Source organism: Pteronotus mesoamericanus, unplaced genomic scaffold (assembly GCF_021234165.1).
Source record: "Pteronotus mesoamericanus isolate MK-2021 breed Mesoamerican mustached bat unplaced genomic scaffold, CSHL_Meso_final contig_90, whole genome shotgun sequence".
NCBI lineage: Eukaryota > Metazoa > Chordata > Mammalia > Chiroptera > Mormoopidae > Pteronotus > Pteronotus mesoamericanus.
The window spans coordinates 17,986,754-18,005,227 of record NW_026555277.1 but is presented as its reverse complement, the minus strand read 5'-3'; the positions used below and the strand labels follow the sequence as shown (position 1 = coordinate 18,005,227).

At 39.0% G+C, this 18,474-nt stretch overlaps 1 protein-coding gene and 1 long non-coding RNA gene across 2 annotated transcripts in view; one reads left to right on the top strand and one right to left on the bottom strand.

Moving 5' to 3' along the window:
* INO80D (INO80 complex subunit D) overlaps positions 1-17,106 on the bottom strand; it is a 58,611-nt gene extending 41,505 nt beyond the window's left edge. The window contains exons 1-3 of the mRNA XM_054585767.1: positions 16,965-17,106; positions 993-1,085; positions 641-887 (exon numbers count right to left, since the gene is read on the bottom strand). Coding sequence (XP_054441742.1) covers positions 641-858 — 218 coding nt within the window. The 5' untranslated portion in view covers positions 859-887; positions 993-1,085; positions 16,965-17,106. The remainder of the gene's footprint in view (positions 1-640; positions 888-992; positions 1,086-16,964) is intronic.
* LOC129080404 (uncharacterized) lies at positions 16,923-18,065 on the top strand. Its single transcript, XR_008530181.1, has 2 exons — positions 16,923-17,017; positions 17,175-18,065. It is a non-coding gene; the product is annotated as an uncharacterized LOC129080404 (long non-coding RNA).
* Positions 18,066-18,474: the final 409 nt, after the last annotated feature.

Here is an 18,474-nt window from a genome sequence, read left to right as displayed (position 1 = left end):
AAACTTCAGCAAAGCATAAATTCATAATTCTAGTAATAAAACCTACCCTTACTATGAAAATAGTTTCTAATTTATATTAAACATACTCTATATAGAACTCTTTTTAACCATAAAAGGCAAGATTATAAAACAGACTTGCTTAGAAGTCTGAGAGAAAGTAAATCTGAGTGATTCAAGTAGCAGTCTTTTGCATAATTCTTTTTCAACAAGTACATACCCTTTGCTACCTTTCAAGTACGGATTTAAAAATTGTAAAATTTTCATTAATCACAACACCTAAGTAGTTCCCATAATTTTTCTCATTTAGGCAGATGACAAAACTGAGTTGACAAGTCAGAAACACTTTACAAGGCTGCAAACTACACACATCAGTACCAAGATGTCAAGCAACAACTTTGAGGGAAAAATATTTTTTAAATAATCCTAAAATGTCTATTAAATCAATAAAAAAAAGTCAACATAGTTTTCAAATTATTATCCAAATTTCCTACTCCATTTTTCAAAAAGTGCCACCTCTCATCTTTAGAAGCATTTCAAAGTTTTCTTATCTTACTCCCAGAGAATCATTTACATTCACCGTGTCAAAAGGAAAATTCAAAGTCTACTAAATCAAAGATTGAATCCCATTACTAGCTCTTACCTACGATCCTCTGATTTGGGGATGGGGTTGGTGCAGCGTTGGCTGTTATACTTGGCCACATATTCACATTGCTTGAAGGGGGCAGTCTTGTCCTCCAGAACGTGTCTGATACAGAAAGCGTAGCCGTTGAGTCGCCGCTGCTTGCACAGTTTGGGGCTATATGAGCACAAGGGCTTATTGTCAACCTCAGAGAAGTGTATATGTTTCCCTTCATACATCACGTGACTCTATTCCTTGTGAACATCAGCTAAAAGACCACCACAAAAAAAGAAACCCAAATGATAAATTAGAGAGTATAAGGTAGATTTAAGTTAAGAATTTCACTGAGGGACTTCTGGCCCCACAGCCATACCTGATTTTAAATCTTCTGCACCATAGCAATGTTAAGAGAACCCCAAGGATACCACACTTTGGAATGCTGCAGAATCAAGATGAAGCAGATTGTCTACAAAAATATCAAAAGGCCTAGTTAACGAAATGAAATAAGCAAAGCTTGCTCACCTGGGAAATAAAATACTAGGATACCACCCTTCTAATGGGATGGATTCTTCATTGTAAACCAACTTCCCAATATTAAATTCATATAATAAGAGGCATAAAATATTAAGTTACCTTACCCCTCCAAATCGAACTAAATTAACTTCTCCTCTGGTTAAGTTTTGAAAATACCTCAAAAAGTAAGGGGTCTTCCACCAAACAAATGTCATAAAGTGGCAGGTCTTTTCATTTCATTACTGGTGCTGATGAGCTATACCTTTTGTCAAAACCCAAATCTCTTTACAATGCCAACAGACCTCAAACGTCCTTAAGAAAGTCTACATTTTTTGATAAGTTGTCAAATATTTGGCAATTTGTAACAAGTGTTTCTATGAAATACAAAAAAGCAAATTGCCGTTTTTAAAAAAGCCATTTTCCCTTTAATCTTCCCCCTCACTTATCCCATCCAAACTATAGACTTCTTGAGCCCAAAGACTAATCACCCCACCACAACCCCACCACTCAGGTAGGGCTCTGTACCACAGGGCTTCCCAGTGAGACCGCCAGGGAGTCCAACCTTTTGGCATCTCGGGGCCACACTGAAGACAAGCTGTTGTCTTGGGCCACACCTTAAATACACAAACACTAAAGAAAACTGATGAGTACAAAAAAGGTTTTAAGTAAAATTACTATTTTATGTTGGGCCACATTCAAAGCCTTCCTGGGCCACATGCAGCGGCTGGACACCCCTACAAGTTTGCAATAGAATAATAATCGTGGTCTGTGAGTCTTTGAAGGTTTAGTAAGAAAATGGAAGAAAGAAAAAACACAATATACACTCCTTCTCTAAACACAGAAGTTCCAGCAGTAGCATTTATGTATTATAGCACCACATAAGTCTACAATGAAGCTGAATCAACTAATTTGTCAAGTCAGGACTGTAGTGGGCTGATGTGGTCTAACATTGTGTCCACACTCTAAAAGTCACCCACGTCTGATGGAACAGCTTGGATACCAGCTACAAGAAAATTACAGGAGTACGCTCTCCTTTACTGAACTCACTGTGAAATTCCTTACACCAGTGAACGACAAGATAATGTAAATGACGAGAGTCAGAAGATAGGTTTGCACAAGTCCAAAATCTGGACTTCGTTACCTTGAACAAGTCATTTAACCTTAGTTTTCTCATCTGTAAAAGAGGGATAGTGACAGTAGCTATGTTTCCCCAGGCTGCTCCAAGGATCACACGATATAGAGCAGGCAGCACACTAAGTATCGTGCCTCGCACATGTTAAGCACTGAACAAATGAAAATTATTATTTGTGTTAATTCTTATTATTACTACACTCTACCTGCCAGTGATACAAAATAGATCATTTGTATTACCCCTGGGAAGAATTTCACTTCCTTTAGTTGGGAAAATAAACCAAAAACCCTGAAATATTATCTTGGTTACTAAAAATCACATTGGGGGGAGGTGGCAAAGGAGGAAAAATTGAGACAACTGTTAATAGCATAAACAATAAATATTTAATTAAAAAAATAAAAATCACATTCATCACTGAGTAAACCTAATCACATACCAATGTAAAACAAAAATAATAGCTTTCCCCATGCACTTTATTAGGGTTCAAGAAAAAGTTGGGACTAAAATTTCAAATCTAGCTGCCCTGAAGGTCTGGGTCTATTTCAAAGTAAACCCAGGCTGTTTCATTTTTACACTCTCTGGCCTCCTCATCCACCTTTACAGATTAGTTTAAGTAAATCTGTAACTCCAGGGGAAAAAACCACACTGGATATAAGAGAAAAAATTAATTTCATAATCAATTTGATTGCCATTATGAAAAAAAGCAGCCTACATATCCATATGTATAACATTTTGTAAATCAAGAAAGATGTCTGAGGGCAGGCATAGAGGGATATGAAGGACAGTGTTTACTTTTTACTTTGACATATTCCAGGATATACAATCATGTCTGTTGATTTTCCCTTTCTTTTCAGTTGTACATTTTTTTTCATTTGAATTGGCCAGACTACTGAACAATGGTAGTAATAGCAACCACTGTTACTCCTAACTTTAAATGAGATTGTTTTGAGTCAATGGTAGGAAAATTGCCAACTTTCATCATAATGTATTTCCTGTTATGTTAAGGAAGTATTAAGTAATTCCTATTATATTGAGTTGTTTTAAAAAAACCAAAACTCAGAATTAATGGTTAATTTTACCAGACTATTTTTAACCTTCTGAACACATGATCATTTTTCTCTTTCATACTTTTTAAAATACGGTGTTCAGTATCTTCTTCTTACAGATCTGGGATGAAAGCAACTTGGTCACTATGTATTATTCTCCTATTGTGTTGCTGAGCTATACTTGCTAATTTTTAAAATTTTTGTTTCTGAGAATGGGCTAATTTCCTCTTTGTGTGCTTTGCCAGAATTGGGTATCAATATAATGTTTCAAAAAATAATTTAGAAAATCTTCCTCACTTTCTATGTTCTTGAACAAGTTAAAAAAAGCACTGCAGTTATAATGGTCCTTAGAAGGCTGCCTGGACTTAGTAGTGCTTTTTTGTAGTGAAATCAGGTTTTCAATTTTATCTGCATACAATTTAGCAATGTGACCTCTTACATTTAATTTCCTAAATATATGTGAATTATTCTCATATTCTGTGTATTCATCCATACATGTGTGATATTTGTGCTTTCTCCCTTTGGTCACGGCAGGTTCAATAGGGGTTTATATGTTTCATATTTTTACCAATATTTCCTTAAAAAAAATACCAAATCTCTTGGATTTATTAGTACTTCCATGTATGTTTTCTAATTCATTAATCTGTTTTTATCTTTGATAATTCTTTCTGCTTTCTTCCATTGTTTTTGTAATTTCTTGTGCTGACTTCTTCCATTTTCATTTTTTCTTACTTAGTAATTTATAAATTTTCCCGAGTACTGCTTTAGCCATATTCCATAGGTACTAGTACCCAGAATTTTGATTATCAGTACTTTCCAATTTATTTGGATTTGATATCTTAATTTCTCCTTTGACCCAAGAGTTATTTAATTTTTCCAAATGGCAGAATTTTATGCTGTCCTTTGTTTTAGTTCTAAGTAAGAATAAGGAGCATAACCTGCATATATTTCTGCTTTTTGGATTTGACTGAAATGTTCTTTAAACCTCAAGTATTATTATCAGGAGCCTACTAGGTATTCTTGAAAAAGTATATTCATTGTTGCCAGGGTACGATGTTTCTTATATCATATATTGGGGTATTAACATCCACTATGTTATTATATTATTTATGTTATCTGCCTGCTCTATCAAGAGCTGAAAGATATTGCCATGAGAGGTGTTTATAAGAGCCAAGATCTAGAAACAGCTCAAGTGCCCATCAATAGATGAGTGGATAAAAAAAGCTGTGGTACATTTACACAATGGAATACTACATGGCTGTTAAAAAAAGGAAATCTTACCTTTTCCAATAGCATGGATGGACCTGGAGATTATTACCCTAAGTGAAATAAGTCAGTTGGAGAAAGACAAATACCATATGATCTCACTTATACATGGAATCTAATGAGCAAAATAAACTGACGAACAAAATAGAAACAGAGGTGTAGATACATGGAACAGTCTGATAGGGAGGAGGGAGTGGCCTGGATGAAAGAAGGTGAAGGGATGAGCCAAAGAATGTATGTGTATAACTCACAGACACAGACAGCAATGTGGTGATGGCCAGAGGGAAGGAAAGCAGGGGGTAGGGGAATGGAGACATCTGAATTGGTGTCAACGATAAAACTAACGGGGAAAAAATGTGAAGAAAAAAAAAGCTGAGATGAGTCAAAATCCCCTACTATAATCTGATGTCTGTTTCTCCTTATATTTTTTGTTTTATAAATTTTAAAACTGTATTATTTGATATGAGATTCATAACCACTAGACTGTCATCCTTTATCTCTAGGAAATGCAACTCAAGTGATTTTTGTCTTGAATTCAATCTTGTCTGACACAAATATCTGGATTCTCATTTTGTTGTTTGAATTTGCCAGTTAAGTGTTTGCCCATCCTTTTACTCTCAAGTTTTCTGAGGCACTGTTTTAAATCATGGGTCAGAAAACTCCTGCATACAGGATAAATTTGGCCCACTATTTTTGTAAATAAACTTTTATTGGAACACTATCCTGTTCATTCATTTGCATGTTGTCTATGGCTGCTTTCATGCTGTAACGGTAGAGTTGAATAGTTCCAACAGAGGTTGTATGACTGCAAAGCCTAAAATATTATCTGCTGGTCCCATTTCAGATGAGATCTCTTAACTGGCTTGACTTTTGCTCTGAGTGTAATTTTCTTTTAATAAATGAGTTTAACCAATTTATAATTTGATATTTATTTACATGGCAAATATTTCATCTTAATTTTATTATCTTACTTTTTTGCATTGCTTTTAGCTTTCAGTTCTTTTTATTATATATTTCATTATATAGGCTGTTTTCTTGGAAGATTTAATCTGTGTCCTTTAGATAACATTTCTTTTTTTTTTTTAAGGTTTTATTTATTTATTTATTTTTAGAGAGGGGAAGACAAGGAGAAAGGGAGAGAAACATTAATGTGTGGTTGCATTTCACATGCCCTGTGCTGGGGACCTGGCCCACAACCCAGGCATGTGGCCTACACTGGGGACCGAACCGATGACCCTTTACTTTGCAGGCCGGTGCTCAATCCACTGAGCCACACCGGCTAGGGCTAGATAACAATTCTTTACTGTACACTAAGAAAAGTAGTATACTTAGCATTATCATGATTGATCTCATGTTATAAATGAGAAAAATTTCCATTTTTTTTAAACTACTCATCCCAAACCCAGTATTTTTTCCTTATATAATTTCTACATTGCCTTAGTTTATAACATTTTAATGCTGGTTCTGCATTTACATTTATTTGATGCTAATCACTAATCCTCTTAATTTATCTTTCAATTCATCTCTATCCCCTCTCTCTCTCCATTCCCCACCCAAGGCTGTCTTATAGAATCCAAGCCACGGTTTTTCTGTTTGCAAATACATGTCAATTGATAATATACTTAAACTACAGCTTGCTTGGACATAAAATTCTTGGGTCATATTTTTTGGGTCTACTGACTGTATTTTTTCCATGTTTTCTAGAATGAAAAACCCCAAGGCTAGCCACTATATTTTATAGGGAGCTTGACTTTTTATTCTATTATATTCTTCAGGTTTATCAATTATTGGTAAGCGCGCGTGTGCTCTCTCTCTCATCTTCTTAATTTTTACTTTTTCCTTTTGGATTGCTCAAATTTCTTAAGCTTGCCTCCAATATTCCCAGCTATAGTGTGTATCTGCTACTTTGAAAGTGACCTTCATTTCTATTATATTTTTCTTTTATTTTGTACCCAGATGCCATCAGTTCACTTTTATCTCTTTCTGTTGTCTTATTTACACTCTTCCCTTGAGGTTTGATTCAATGCTGGACTAGTCTCTCCAACTCACAGGGGCCCATATGACACAGATTTTAGGGAATGATAATGTAGGCTTTATTTCTCTTCAGTTGACTAAGATCAGCAACTGTAAGGCTGTTTACTGACAGCTCCTCCTTTAAACTTGTTGCAAAAATAGTATGACTGTGTAGTTTGTGATTCAACCCCACCTCTCTTGCCACTCAGGGAGTCCAATGTACATACCACTTTGCCACTCCAAGTATGAAGTTATTGGTTTTGTCCCCATGGTGGGTCACTTGGGAGAAAGCTGCCCCTCTCATTTTGCCTGAGTTTTAAGGGGAAAAAAAATCACCCCGTCCAAGCATCCTTTCTTGCCCTGGTTCAATTTTCACTGTACTTAAAAGCACCACTTCATATATTCTGCTTACAAGGTTTTACTAGTTATCAATATTGAGTTTCTTTTGTTTCTCATTCTTACTATTTTTAGTTAGTTTAGAGAGAACAGAGATGTCAGTAGTCTGCTATTATTAACCAGAAATATCTTTCAAAATTCTGTATAGTAAAATACAGGGGTCAACAAAATTAGGTTTACAGTTGTTTGTATGGAAAATAATTAATAAATAATACAAGAATAAATTAAACTGTTTCACAACTCTAAACCTACTTTTGCCAAATCCATACACTAAAATAAAATCATAAAACAAATTTATTACATATTTTTTTACATCAAATTACTTTTGTCGTAATTATCTACTTTTTATTTGAAAGAGTTAACATGCCATTAAAGAAATTACTTGATTCAATTCATTTTCACCATTATTGGCATGACTCTATGAAAAATCCATTATTTTCCCTGAAGCTGTGGAAGATACAATAATAAGAGTCATAATTTTTGCCTTTAGAAGATTATAATCTATGAGACAAGATGCATTCAAAAGAAAGGAAGTGAATAATGGGAGAACCTCACCCACAGCTCTGAGCATACCAGGTTCCTCCCAAGGCACCAAGCCTAAGCTCAGGGTGTCGCCTCTCTCCAGAGCAACGAATATCTTCCCTCCTCTGGCCAGCCCTAGTCTAATCCTTCAGAGCACAGGTTAGCTGATTCCCAATGGCTGAGTTAGTTACATGTTCAGGTGAGGGACTCCATGCATTTCCCTGTTTCGGCACTCATTGCATTCTGCCTAATTGCCCATTCTTCTTTTGTCTTCCCTCTTAGAAAATAAGGTCCCAAAGGGACAATAGTTTGCTGTTCATCTTTGTATAACAGGGTCTAGCAGTTAACAGGTGCTCAGTAAGTACACACTGTCTACATAAATAGTTTCTGTGACAGTAACTCTTAATTCTAGGTTGTCTACCCAAAACAAAGGTTACTAGATTCACCCACTGATGATTAAATAACTTCTAACAATCACTAAGTTCGTACTTTAGATAGTCTACACAATAATTTCCAATAGCCATAGTCATATACCGAGAGAAAATCAGTATAATCTAGTTTTAAACGTTTTGAATATTCTAGCGTAGCTCATTAAATAACATCTGTCATATAACTTGCTAACCAATGTCTATTTAGCAAAAAATGTTTAAAAAATAGAAGAATGAATTAAAATCTACCTAGTCAACTTTCTTCTAAGAATTCATTAATCTATCCAGTTGCCCTCAGTCAGCATTTCCCACAGGTGGGAAGGCTCTTCTCGTTAATGGCTTCTATGGCACTACAAAAAGGCATTTAACTTCAGCATCTTAAAAACAACTTCTCTTCAATCTTAATTTTTTTACATCTATTTGTAATCTTCCTCCCTTTTTTTATTTTTAATGTTTTTAAGTCCTGCTAAAAGCCAACTTTATACCATTCTTTGCATCTTCCTTTTGACCAACTGACCAGTTTTGCCATTTTCAAATCCCTCTCCTAAAAGCTCAACTCAATCTTTATACTTATATTTTCAATTCCCTGACTAATTGTGGCTCACTTATACACCATAAAAGGAAAGAGTGTTTGGGGAAAATGGCCCTCTACTTTAAAATCTAACTTCCGTCTAAGTGAGTAGTATTTTATATCAAAATCACTTTGTGTGAAACTCGGTTGAGCATCCTCCTGCAAAGCGAAGGGTCACCATTTTCGATTCCCGGTCAGGGCGCAATCCTAGGTTGAAGCCGAGACCCAGCCCCTGATCAGCGCATATTTCTCTCTCCTTTCCCCTCTCTCTAACAATAAACAGAATCTTTTTTTTTTAAATCACTTTGTCTATAAACTTGAAACAACTATTTCTCTTGTCTCCTCTATTTTAACAGGCTTTTCTTTTTTAATTAAAGAATAAATCATGGCAAAAGCACTAAGGCAGATTTCAGGGAAAAGACCCTACATTTTTTTCATTCTTTACATCTAGCCTCCTACAACACAAGTTCTTTACACCCTGCTCCACCAAGGGTGAAGTTCACATGGCCTTCACTCTTTCTCACTGTCAGATATAAAGAAGAGAGGAAACAGAATATATAAATATAAAAGTCCACAAGCTCTTAACCAAATGTCTTACAGACCTAATATATAAATACTATTGCATGTCTAATCCAGTAGGTAAAAGTTTTTCTTTAGGTAAAGAAAAACTATACCTAAACTCTACCTTCTAACATTTGATGAAAACCACTTAAAAGAGGAAGGAAAAAATTCCTAACTAGACTCAATTCATTAATAACTACAGCAGATATTATCTTCAAAGCTATGGAAATAACTTCCTTAGAATATAAACGGATCTATGCTCCCTTAAGGAGGAGAATGCAGGTAATTAAGCACTTTAGCAGCAGATTATACACCCTTACTCAATTATTACCACAAAGCAAAAAGAACTATTACTGAGAATAGTCTCACAGAAAGAGTATCTGCACAGCAAACATATCCATATACTGGAATTCAAGAATAGAAAATACGGTGTAAAATCTTTTTAAAATTATTATATACTGAATTTAATTGGAAAATAAAACAATTCCTTTCTGTTGTTTCTTTCATCTTGCAAATACAGAGGAATAAGGCATTAGCAGGAAGAAAAGTAAGGAAGATAAGGTTTAACAAAAGCAACTTACAGCCTTTTCAGTCTTCCAACAGCAACCATAAACCAATTTGACAAAAATATGAACATTATTCTCTTTGGGACTGCTGCTCTATCACCTCCATGTGGAATCTCTGTATGTCATTACTGTTCTTTTGAGTTTCATGTTTCAGAAGCATGTTCATTTCACTGCCACAGTATTTTTCCCTAATTGCCATCTGTAACTTTATATTCTACCCCCTTTTAAGAGCCTAGAACTACAATATACCTTACTTTTTATTTAATCCAGCATGCACCTAAATTCTCAGTGTTAGTTTTCTAATATATTTAATACAAATGATAAGTATATTTACTTACCTGAGTCATGCTTTCAAGTCTTTAAAATAAAGCTTCTCCCATTTTAAGTTTTTTGTTTTAATTCAACTTCAGAGAAAAACAATGAAATACTAACCAGATGAGTATATAAATTTTTTTAAAAAACTAACATCCCACATATCAATGTGGAAAGCAGTATCAGAAATAAAGAAAATCAACTAATGTGAATTGAAGAAAAAGATTAGTGAGAAAACTGCCTCTCCTACAACACAAGTTCTTCTTCCCCAAAAATAATCTTCTTTATAAAGTTCAAACTAGAATACTTAAAAATAAATCACATAAATGTGTACTGAATGTCTATTATGTGCCAAACTGCATTGGAAAAATGTTTGCATTATGAATTTAAATTTAAATAGCCTTTATGGTAGTTGATTTTTCAGAAAGGTAAAGGAGAATTTATGCAGAAGTTGAGAACACATTAGCTCTAGTGAGGATCAAAGCCAGTGCTCAAATCTGGTTCTACTAATTACTAGGTCTATGACCTTGGGCAAGTTATTTAGGTTTCAGTTTTCTCATATGTAAAGAGAAAATTATAGTAGTATGTACCAAGTTAAGTCATTTAGAATTAAATTAGGTATTTCATGAACCATGCTTAGCATGGTACTCACCACATAGTAATCACTTAATGTTAACTACTATTAGAAGCTGTTAGTAGTAGTTCATTAGGATTACTATCATTTTAATCTAGACTCTGCAGAGCTAAAACGCACTTTCCAGCTGTAGCGGTTTTCTGAATGGTACGGTTTAATTCTCCATCAAGCCAGGCCCTTCCACCTTCTTTGGGCTATACTAACAGAATCCACTGAGAATTCTTCCCTATACTCCATATTAAAAATCTAATACTAAAAACATTGTCTACATTCTATACAGCATCTATATACCGATGTCCTTGTGTTGGAAAATACTAGAATGAGCAGTGACTGACTTGGTTACAGCGTTAATTAGCTCCAATCATCCTTTACAACAAATGCTTTCTGAGTTCCTGTCCCTGCCACAGTGACTCTCAATTGTTATGGAAACCCTACATTGCAGGACAAGAAGAAAGTTATTATAGCTATAATCCTCAAAGTTCTTTTGTTCTAAGAATCTGAAGTTAGTGGCCTCTGTTGCTAAACTTCATCATATACACTGTTTCATCCTTATCTTACTTGACCTCTCTGTAGCATTTGCCTCTGTTGACCACTTTCTTTCTCTTGAAAACCTCTTTCTGGCTGCTCAGTCACTGGCTTAGTTTCTCTTGCCCCCACACTCATGAGTGTCTACGTTCCCTAAGACTCTCTTTATCTTATTTTATAGGGATGCTAGAAAAAATACTTAACATGGGCCACCAAGGTGAGCTAGGGGCAGAGTTTGGCAAACTTTGCTCATCTAAAGGGGTCTGACTCAAACCAGTTCCAGTAAACTGGTGCAATTAAAAGAAAATCAGACCCAGGGTTTCTGATTTGTCAAAAGAAGACAAAAATCCAAATAAGCTCACAAAATATCCTAATTTTTTTCCATGTTGGCAGTTCATTTAAACTGTTAAAATATATGACGTAGCCCTGCCTGGTGTGGCTAAGTGGACAGGGTGCCCACCTGTAAAACCAAAGGGTCACCAGTTAGGTTCCCAGTCAGGGTGCATGCCTGGGTTGTGGGCCAGGCCTCCAGTTGAGCGCTAGGCCTCCAGTTGAGCGCTTGCTAGAAGCAACCACACATCAATGTCTTTCCCTTCCTTTCCCTCTCTCTAAAATAAATAAAATCCTAAAAAAAATTACAAGTTGTATGACCTTAAGAAATTTATTTTTACATCTGTAACCTCATCTATGAAATGGCAATGATAAAGTCACACAAAAACACACAAAAATTGTGGGTCAAACAGAACATTCCTACGGGCTTTCAATTTAATTTCTACTCTTATCTACCCCAAAACTAGGTTATTACCCAGGTTTCAAACCAAATGTACAAACTTGTGAATGTGAATAAGTGCATTTTTCTGGAAAAGGGTCCATAAAGTTCATCAGATTCTCAAAGAAAGACTAAGAACTACTGACTAAGCCAAGTTTCTCTACTTCTACAACTTCAGTGGTCATGTATACAAGGACGATTCCCAACTCTACATCCGGCCACCTTAGGCAGCTGCTTCCCTCTGGAACCAGCCTCCGTACATCTCGCCACCTCCTTCCCCATTGCCACCACCTTAGTTCAAACCTTTAATCGTGTCTCAGCAGCTCTCTCACCGGTCTAATTGGTCTTGCCCTCCTTTATTCCGCTCTTTGTACAACTCAAGTCCTCTAAAACGCAAATAATTTGGCCAAAGGCCTTCAGGGTCTGCTTACAAATGTAAAAGGAATCCAGACTCCTTAGCTTAACACAGAAACTCCTTAGGACCAGGCCAGGCAGACCTCTCCCTCCCCCACTATTTATTCCTACTCCTCCAACTCCTACAATTTGCAACACAGAATACTCTTGTGTTTCTGGTCCCACCTTCAGAAATGCCTTTCTAAAACTCTTCCCATTAGCTTTGAGCGGAAACACCCCTGGAAAGCACTCATTTTAAGGCTTGCCCCAGGGCAGCCAAACTAAATAGCTTTCCTGCCTCCAGGCAAATCTATCCCTTATCATTCAAGATTGTAAATGCCAGCGTTTTTCTCTTCTCCATTAGACTAAAAACTCCTCAAGGGCAGAGAATGTGTCTTTGTATTACAGGGCCCACAGTTCAGGTTAAATGAATGAAACAGCACTGGCTTCAGCAACTCCTACCACCACCTACCCGGGGCAAGCATTCAACACTCCCAATGTGAGGTACCCCGCGCTTGTACACACACACACACACACACACACACATTTTAAAGAAGGAGCTAGAAGTAAACCCACCATCATTGACCATTAATGTACTTAACACTCCTTTACATCTGTCAACTCAGAATTCAACAATAGATACTAAACTATCATCAAGCCACTGAAAGTTTCTATGCTTACACCGCTAGTTTTTTACTGGTACAAAAATATTTATTTGCCCCATGAAGGCAATTATAACATTCTATCTGTACTCAGTATGCACTAGTATTATTAGTATATACTGAATCAAGAACTCATTCACACTGAAAAACTCACATGGAGAATTATCAGAAATCTTTAGAGAAAAATAAATGTCATGCGCCCAGTACCATACTAAAAGCTTTTTGTGAAACTCCTCAATCATCAGAGCAACCCTATGAAGAAGGTATACTGATCGCCTTCTTTCACAGGTGAAGAAACTAATAATCTTAAAGTATTTTGCCCAAATCTCATATGTAGGATTCAAGGCTAGATTGCCTCCAGAGTCCAAGATTTAACCAACAGAAAACCCACAACATTTTTAAATGGAAAAATCCTAAGATTAAGCTTATGTCGTATGCACACAGTCACACAAAACAGAAAGACAACAACAAAGCATCAACAGTGGTTATCTCCTGGGATAAACAAGTCTGAGTGGAATGGATATGAGAATGTATTACTTTTAGTTAGGAAAAAAGCAAACAATGATAAGAAATGGTATATAGATGGTGTGAATAGAAAGGTCAGGTGGGCTATGGGAAATAATATTTAAGAAGCACCAACTAAGAGCCAAGCACAAGGGCTATCTCATCTAATCCTTACATCAAAAAGTGCTATTTTCCATTTTACAGGCAAAGAAACCAAATCCATCCAGTGGAAGAGCTGGGATGAGAACCCAAAGCCCAGTCCAAATGTGTCTGACTACAGGATCTCATGCTAACGAATAAAATTTAACTGAAAAACTGTCTTAAGAAGAATGTGAACCAAGCAGCCTGGCATCTTAAGTGCAAGGAAAGGCGGGGGTGGGGGGGAGAGGCTCTAGGTTTTACCTTTAAGCTTGAGGGGAGAGTATTTTTGCAAGTGTCTCAAAATAGCCACAAGTATTGTCTAAAATCAGCATTACTGAAGTCAGGGCTCTGGGACAGAGTTACATTAGCATAAATTAAATGGGCCTGGATGTGACTACACGGTATAAGCAGTGGAGTATCCGCTCTGGAGAAAACTTGCTGCCTCCAACCGGCTCTCACCTATCCACCCCTTGCTTACAATTTACCAAGTGTGTGAGGAGACACTGGGTTACGTGTCCAGAGAATACTGATAACTGTATTCAGATATAAATGACCCCTCATTATCCGTAACTATTGTTCCAAACCTGGATAGTGAGAGCTGCTAACCCTGGGGGAACATCTCAGGTAAGAATGAATGGATCAGCATTTTTTTTAAAGTGACTTGTTTAATTCTGGGTGTTCTCACTTAGAAATTTTGAAGTCTATCTAAACCAAAATTTCATTTCTCTAAAAATAGCAGTGATGATTTGCTGAGAAAAATAGTTGGGGTAGAGTATACAAATTTCCTTCTACAACCTTTCAGAAGAAAAATTGATAATTTCAGACTTACAAGTCAAAATAAATATATATCTTTGAAACAATATTTAAGAGTCAAAAAGTATCTTACCTTAGCACTTTAAAATTAATTCATATTTGCCCCGAAGTCTTTTACTAGTTTCAAATAAATAAATAACAAAACCCACCATCCTTCAGGTAATAAAGTAGCCCTTGAGGCATTTAGATTATGAAATTAATACAAAACTTTAGGGATTTGTACATAAAGTTTTTCAAAGCTTAGGAATGTGAAATTAAAGCTACATCTTTAAAATATCAAATTATGAGGCAAAGAGATTTTTTTTAACCTTAAAATGTTCTAAGAAAAGAGACTCATCAAATTTCTTCCAACCAATATTCTCTAAAAATGACAAACCACGATAGAAGTAACATCTTTGGATACACAAGTATATAAAAACGTCCAAGTCAATAAGCAATTTCAATTAATCAATAAATTTAAACAACCATTAGTGTAATTTGTATTTTTGTCTGAAACCCATATGATCTTAAATATCATGCTTTTCTTAAGAACAATGCTAAATGGCTGGATATCTATCACTATGAAAAAAACCCCAGAAGTTTTCTTTTAGGCAGACAAAAGTAAAAGGCACACAGTAAGAATCTCAGAGAGTCTCACTCCCGTGCCCGACAGAAGCCAGCACTGACCAAATCATGGGCTACCCATGCTCTGCAAGTGCCCGCTTTTCACTGGGTAACCGTGCTCTGGGGGCAGAGTGGGCAGAAAGAGAACACCTCTGCCAGCCGACTCCAGCCTGCCTCTAGGCAGGACACACACACAGACACACACACACAATATCCTGTCCTAGGTCCACTAAAAAGGGAAGGGAGGAAAAGAACGAAAAATAACCTCTCCAAACTTGCCCATACCGGAGGCTGGTGGTGGGGGCAGGGTACATTAACATTCCAACTTCCATACTAAAGAACAACCAGAAGGAGGTTAAGTGTAGCCACAGGAAACATCCCACCGCTGAAAACCAGGGCATCTAGATTTAGAAATTTTAAGTTTTCAACTTAAAAACAAACAAACAAAAAAACTTCTAAAGCTAGTGGCTTCAAAATATAGCTAAAACTGACCCCATTTAAACACAGGGGGAAAAAAAAACCCAACCCATACACGGTGTCAGCTCTGTTCAGTCCCGAGGGCTCTTTACACACCCTTCTGAGTTGCAGCAATAACACATTTCCTTAAAACCCCCATTTTTCTATTGCTGGGGTCGAATATAAGATATTCACATAAATGGAAATAGTTATTATCAGAATAAATCCACTACGGAGTCTTAAAACCGTTCACGAGCTGCCCTGCCCACCTCCTAATTTTTAATGCTTCCAAGCGTGCTGACAACCGGGGTCCCCCCTCCCTTGGGCTCTGTTCACGTGTTGGTTTCACCGGACAGTGACCCAAGAGGACGGGAAACTCCTGCATGTGGGGGCCGCCCCAGAAACCCAGCCCCCGCTCACTGACAGTCCTCACCGCTCCCTATTCCCTACTGCAAGGGGCTGTCCAGGAAAAGGGGCTGAGACCCAAAAAGTCAGAATGAAAGGACGGGGGTGGGGGTGTCTTGATCTGAAAAGAACACCCCCTGTGTCCGGGCTAAGGGCTAAAAAGGCGACGAGGAAAGCCAGCACCGAGAGAAATACCACCTGAATTTACCTCTTCCCTTCTTATCGCAAAAAGCCCAGTCACCAACTAATACGCTAAGATAAATCCCTGGAAAACTTTTCCACACGGGAAGAGAAGGCCCTCTCCCCAGCCCAGGGGCGCCTGGGGAATGGGTTGAGTTCGCAGCCCGGGAAGGGCTCGCCGGGGAGTGGGGTGGGGCGCGGGCGAGGGGTGCAGGGGCGGAGTACCTTCAACGGACAGGAACTGGCAAAGAGTTTCAAAATAGCCGAGTGCTCTCCCCCACGCCCTCGGGGGTCGCGAGCGCTAGGACCAGGGCTCCCCGAAAGGAGGGCAGCCCCCCCATTCAGGCCTAAAAGGAAACTTTCCGGGCCGCGGCTGCACCTGACTCCTCACCGCCCCACCACCCCACCCCACGCCTGCCTGGCCGCCTGCCCCGCCCCGGCCAGGCCGCCCAGAGCGCGGAGGAGGGGGATAAATAAATTTAACTATTACCGGAATGGGGGAGGGGCGTTTGAGGGAGACCGGGGGGAAGGGGTGGGTGGACACCCGGGGGTGGGCACCCGTTCCCCACTCCTAGGCCCCGACGCCCCTGTCCCGGAAACCCGGGCCTGCCGCCCCGCGGGGAAACCTCCTGGCCAGCACAGGATTCGGCCCGCTGCGCCGCCCTACCGCCCGGAGGCCCCGCGGGACCCGAAGGGACGTGGGGAGGCCCTGGTGAAGGGGTAGGGTGCGGTCGCCACGGGGCCCACCGCCCTAGGCCTAACCGGCACCCCCCACCCCGCCCCACACCCCCACCCCGGCCCGCGTAGGCCGCGCCGCTCGCCCTGCTCCGGCCCCGGCTGGAACCTGGTCCGCCCGCCTGCCGTCGCTGCCCGCGGGCGCCCCCGAGGTCCCCAGGTCCCCAGCCCCCGCCACCCCGGTGCCGACCCCTCTCACCCTTCCATTCTGTGTCCGGGGCCTGGCGCAGGCCGGCGAATCCCCGGCCTCACGTAAGCGCGCTCGCCGCCCGCCCTGCCTGCGCGGCCCAGCCCGCCGCCCTACGGGAGCCCGGGGATGTGGGCCGGGCCTGGGGCCGCCTCTGCTTACCTTTCAGCTGCTTTTTTTTTTTTTCCTCCTTCCCCCCTTTTCCCTCGGCTGGGCTGACAGATCAGAGAGGCGCTGGCAATGGACTAGGAAGCTCGGCTGCCGCTGCTACTGCTCCCCACTAGGCTCCGGCAAGAGCCTTTCCCTGTCAAGCAAGAGGGGTGAGGATCATATTTTTATTTTGGAAACTAAAAAGTGCTCCCAGGGTCGGTGATTATTAAGGGGAAATCCCTGAATATACTCTCCAGCCAAGAAGGCAGGGCTGCCGGGGCTGCACAAGAAGAGGCAGCAGCCTCCTACAGCACCACTACAGGCACTGCGAGGACATAACACCAGAGAGCCGCTCCTCTGCCCTCCGAAACGACAACTTTCCTACCATCTTGGAGGCAGAGGAAAGGGGGGCCAGGGGGAAAAGTGCACCCGCTCCCGACAAAGTACAAATTTCTACTTCTCATCTCTGGAAAAAAGTCCACACCGGCCGTCTACAGCAGCGCCTGGGGGAGAAAGCAGGGAAGAAACTGGGGGTGCTTGAGAAACGTTTTCATTTGCACCAGGGGGAAAAATGTTTCTGCATCTTCTGATGGAAAGAAATCTTTACAAGACCCAGGTTTTCCGGTGATTATTGTTTTCTGTTTTCTGTTTTTTCCATGTTAGTGACGGTGGTATTTTAATTTTTTTTTCAGGCTTCTAATGATTTTTCTCCGTTACAGATGTAAGTTCTGTGTCTGGTGGTCAGGTTATAAATTTGTACTTAAACAGACTTCATAGCCACTTTGTCTTTGTCTATCTATTTAGTTATATGTTTTTGTACATATAGATATGTTTTCCTTATATATAAAATGTTGTGTTAAATATTCCCCTCACAACTGAGATTGCTGAAAGACAATTGTAAAGGATGTCTTTTGTCTCCTTTTCTCAAAGCAGTATAAATAAAACCTATTGACTGTCCAGAAAGGCATGCTATAACTGTTTATTTTTCACAGTGCAAATAAAGGCAGAGATCACTGAGGGGTTAAATACAACTTAAGTACAACTGACCACGTTTCTGGGAATAACACTAATTCCCTAATTCTGTTATGGTCTGCCCATGAAGAAAGGTTACTGTAATGCTGGAAATATATTTTAAGAACAGCTTTAGATTTTAATTAAAATGGCTTATTAGGAATTCATTATATCCAGACATTTCACTTTTTAAATTTACTTAGACTTTTTAAAGGTTTAAACCTTTGGTACATTACACATGTTACTGTCCACTTCCTGTTGTGTCACAAAATTGAGAGATGTCTTTTTGTTAGAGTTGAAATGTCTGTTCAGAACTTCCAGTGTGCTGCCAGCCTGTATAAATTACTTTTAATATGTTACA